The 4536-nt window shown below is 45.8% G+C and overlaps 1 protein-coding gene across 1 annotated transcript; it reads left to right on the top strand.

Annotated features, from left to right (window-relative positions):
- Positions 1-473: 473 nt before the first annotated feature.
- On the top strand, positions 474-4025 carry LOC123162062 (cysteine-rich PDZ-binding protein). The gene is made up of 4 exons (XM_044579864.1): positions 474-628; positions 784-901; positions 3268-3359; positions 3768-4025. The coding sequence occupies exons 1-4, from the start codon at positions 613-615 to the stop codon at positions 3830-3832; spliced, it is 291 nt and encodes a 96-aa protein (XP_044435799.1). The 5' UTR covers positions 474-612; the 3' UTR covers positions 3833-4025.
- The last annotated feature ends 511 nt before the right edge of the window (positions 4026-4536 follow it).

Here is a 4536-nt window from a genome sequence, read left to right as displayed (position 1 = left end):
CTACAGTGTGGTGTAATGAGGCATGGTTTCTTTCAGTTTTGTGTCACCGATCATGTAAAAATCTGCTCTTCTTCCGTCGTCTAGATCTTTTTTTGAAATATTATACCTACAATGAGCTTGTATGATTTCTACTGTGTTTATGTTCCTGTAATTACCGTGTCTTTGTTTTGGTATGTCCCAATTTCGAGGTTTTTCTTTCCACCCTTGGTGTAATTTTCATTTCTATGATGAACTTGTACGATTTTTATTGTCTTCATCCTACTTTATTATTATTATTTTCTTGTGTAATTCAAAGTTTGTAGTCTGGTTTGAAGGCTTAATATAATTTTTTTGCAGCAAGTTTGTATCATTTTTACAGTGAGCATTGTGCATTTTTGCATGTTATTTTGAACTATAGAAAACAGAAAGAAAAAATAGGCTGTGGCCTCCCGCGCGGATGGGCCGGCCCATCTGGGGCAGCCCCGACGCGAGGCTTCCCATAGGGGCGCCCGATCCGACCCGACGACCCGGGTCTGTCCTATCTCTTTCCTCTTCCCTTCCAGACAGATCCTGATCACCAGCATCTCAAGAGAAAAAAAAACGATCTCCGGCGGCGGCGGCGGGCCGGCGGCGATGGTGTGCACCAAGTGTAGGAACCCTTCCTCCCCCCCCCCCCCCCCCCTCTGTTCCTGGATTGGCCAATCCTTCCACTCGATCTCGTCAATTTCTTCCGCCCTAGAATTAGGGTGCGTGTCTTCCATGAGGGTCTTGTGTTCTAAGTCGTGCGCGGTCCTCCTTTTGCAGGCGAGAAGAAGCTGGGGAAGGTGATCGTCCCGGACAAGTGGAAGGAGGGCGCCAGCAACACCTTCGAGGGCGGCGGCCGGAAGATCAACGAGAACAAGCTCCTCTCCAAGAAGAGCAGGTTGGATCCCCCTTCCTTTCCCCAGTCGATCCTTTCACGTTGAAGAGGTTATAATTCCCTATTTTGAGCGGAATCTTTCTGACTGGTATCGGTTATGGGAATCTGAGTGCTGGGGTGATTTGTTGGATATGGATTTTGAGCAAGTTGAAAAATCCATCCCATCACGAATTCACTATTAGTACTAATATTAGATTGTTATAGACAGGTTGGTAATCGCTGATTTCACTTGTATGTTAAGGACGTGGTACTGGGGTGATTACACCGGTTTCAATTTTCTTAGCCTATGTTAAAACAGCTGTTGCAGAGTAATAGGATAATGCATCTTGCAATCAATCACGGTGGATCTTTGGTTGTAAGAGGTAATGGATCATCATGCGAATATCGGCAGTGACTACATTTTTTTATGGTTGAGTTTTCTTACCAGTCTCGTGTACTTGACGCTCGAACCACCCAAAGGAAATTTGAGAAAAAAGTCGTCTTTGTGGACTCATTCCTCTCCTAACTAGATCAGGCTGTCCAGATTATTTCATGACAATGCAACCATCTCCAGCCACCAAGAGCACGCAGTGTTGAGTAATGCATTAAAAGGAAAGGGGAAGGAAGAGAGCAGGAATTGTGATAGAAGTGTATTGATTTTACATGGCTCATAATGGGGTAGGGATTCATATGGAATAGGGGTGGGTGCAATTCGCTTCTTGTAGATTTTTTTCCAAATTAGGTTAGCCACAGCTGACAACCGAATTTAGCAATAACAACAAACCAAAAATTCCGTTTAAATGTAAATTTGGTTTTCTTTTCTGTTTAAACCCAGCTGCACCGAACGTAGTTTTAAAGCAGGGAGAGGCGTGAAGAAATTATTAGAACAGGTGAGAGGATGATCTAAAGATGGCATGGCATGCACACTTGGCAAAAATCGAGAATGGCCTCCAGAGGACCTGGAGATGCTGTTGTTCGGGGCGGCAGAGCATGACTGGCGGCGCCGACTGCTGCTAGAGATTCTACGGTGGCAGTGCCCGTTGTGGTGGTACAGCGGACGCATTCGTCGTAGGAGATGGATGTGCCTGCTGCAGAGGTCGAGGTGGCTGCAATTCCTTGGCCCATTGGCCGTAGTGCTCGGTTTTCGCTTAAACTCTCGTGAGGGTATCTAATGAAGACCTGGCTAGGGTTGTGACTTGTGGGCTTCAGGCTTACATGAGCAGTCAGCATCTCTTTCTTTAGTGGAGTGGCGGCCAGCAGCATGTACCTTAGTACCAGGTAGGGCTCAATGGAACAATGGGCTTTAGGCCCATGTTGTTGTTCTGCTGAATTTAACTTGGTTTAGTAGAAATAGAAAGGGAATGACTAGAGACCAGTCAACTGAATTTGTTTTTGGGATAAGTCGATTTGTTCCCTGCCGTTGGATGCAAAAGGAATGGCCAGACCTTCTTCTTCTACCTCTGAAAACACTGTTCATCGTCTTCGTCCTCCCGGCCTCGATCTGAACTGCCAACAACCGCCAGCCGGACAGCCTGCCTCCTCCGCCCGCGGCCGGCGGCGCTCCTGCGATCGTCTCGCCGCCCCGCCCTCCCCTCGACCTCCCCCCACCACCATGCTTGCCGCTGCCCCGGGCCATCCCTTACAGCTGGCGAGTTACCAATTTCTCCAGCGAACCTGCACCCTGACGCACCCCTAAGATAGACAAGAAGGATGCTTCTCCCCCCTGCACCCTAAGATAGACTGATCCAAATTCGAAATTCAGGCGACTTACATCCAGCAAAACTGAAATAGAAACCTTAAAAGAGGATTCGAAAACCGAGAATTCGGCTATTCCGGTTTTGGTCTTGATCCGGTTTTCGGTTTTGTGGCCTTAGATATGGAGAAGGAACAAATATTTTCAATTGCCTTATGGTTGAACCTTAAGACTCAAATATTGCTTTATGTTGAAGCCTTGAGATCTCATTGTGCTATTTGTTATCTTCATTTATTGGCCAAGATGCTTGTGTCCACTTGTGATATCCATATGTAAACTCTTCCAAGGTGAATGATCTTGATGCAATGTGCACCTATAGCCAATATTCGTCAGCCGGGGTGAGATGTAGAGGGTGGTACGACAGGAGAGATGGTAAGGAGAGGATGACATATGTCGTAAATGAGCTGTTTGTGGGTGTTTTTACAGGAAATAGCCACCTGTATGGATGATATATTTGCCTTAGGGCGCCAATTCACCAAAGTGATATGCCACAACTCTAGCCGAACCCTCAAACGGGCAACTCTACCCCCTCCACCCCCCCCCCCCCCCCCCCCCCTTTTCTCCTCTTAACTTGCACATGTTCAAATTGTTGTTTCAAGATATTATAGTCTAACTCTGCTGTACTGCTAAATATCAGGTGGACTCCTTATGGAAATACCAAATGCATAATCTGCAAGCAACAGGTGCACCAGGACGGTAAATACTGCCACACCTGTGCCTATTCAAAAGGTAAGCAGCAAACTCCTTTTGGAACAGTTTATACAACATGTATTGTTTTTCTTTGGCGGTGGTTATTTCTGGCACATTAAGTTTGTCTGCTAATCATGGAATTTATCTAGTAATATAGTCTTAGGGTAACTCTAGCCGAACCCTTGAAAGGATTTAACTGCACTTCTCAAATTTGGGCAGAAGTGCCCCAACCTCCTCAACTTCGCGGGTTCTGCTAGAACCGTTCTCAAAATTGAGGAGTTAAGGTTTGATAAAGGTGTTTGAGGAGTTAAATTTTGAGGGTTCAGCTAGAGGTGCCCTTGGTATTTAGCACGCTATTTGGTAAAAGGATCAAACTTATGGCTGCCAATTTTTAGCATGTTTTGTAGTAGTTCCCAAAATTTTGCTCATACTGGTAGCTAATTTCAGGGGTGTGTGCGATGTGTGGTAAGCAAGTGCTGGACACGAAGCTGTACAAGCAAAGCAATGTGTGAGTAGGGTACTCATGTACTGGACTTGGTATGTTTAACATGTAAGATCATGGCATCATGTACTAGCGATATTGCTGTGGAAAAACGTGATGTATGCGGTGTTATGAAAAGAACAAATTTTAACAGTTGTGTAAGCGGGCGTGCTTGTCTCTGTAATTTGAACCCTTGAGCAATGTGGATTTTTGCTGCCCTGGCACATGCTTCTGTTATCCCGAGCTACTCGGTCACCAGATTTTGTTTTTAAAAGATCCAGCTGATGGCTGGCTTATATTGATATTAGCAGGAATGCAAAAGTGGAATGTCAGGTGACCCAAGGATCAAGGATAAAAAAAGAGTACAGGCATCAGTACTGATTATTCTCTCGGTGGATCCCCAAAAGGGTGCTCTAATTTTGCTGCTCCTACCTGGCCTCCATAACTCCAGCGTTCTCCTGACAATTGGAGTCGAGGATTCAATTTTTCCTCTGAAAGTGCTTCCGTTTCTCTCCTGCCAAATCTCCCATAGGACAGAAGGAACTCCGGCCTAGCTCCGTCGATCATGGACGTGATGATTTCTGTGCTCTTCTTCCATGTATCCGGATGTAAAGAATTGCATCCATACCATTGCGCTGCTATGTGAGCCAAACAGAGTAGGAGATGTTGCAATTATAGGAAAGGTGTTCGGCGGATTCCAGGTTACGTAGGCACAAGTAGCCATTTGGCCAACCT

This window comes from Triticum aestivum, chromosome 7B (assembly GCF_018294505.1).
Source record: "Triticum aestivum cultivar Chinese Spring chromosome 7B, IWGSC CS RefSeq v2.1, whole genome shotgun sequence".
In the NCBI taxonomy this organism is placed as follows: Eukaryota; Viridiplantae; Streptophyta; class Magnoliopsida; order Poales; family Poaceae; genus Triticum; species Triticum aestivum.
Note: the sequence above shows the minus strand (reverse complement) of the source record. Positions and strands in the feature narration are given on the sequence as shown.

What these genes read in the sequence shown, in the direction of transcription:
- LOC123162062 (XM_044579864.1), top strand. An exon ending in CTCCTCTCCAAGAAGAGCAG is followed by an intron (nt 902 to 3,267) that starts GTTGGATCCCCC and finishes GCTAAATATCAG; the next exon opens with GTGGACTCCTTATGGAAATA. An exon ending in CACCTGTGCCTATTCAAAAG is followed by an intron (nt 3,360 to 3,767) that starts GTAAGCAGCAAA and finishes AGCTAATTTCAG; the next exon opens with GGGTGTGTGCGATGTGTGGT.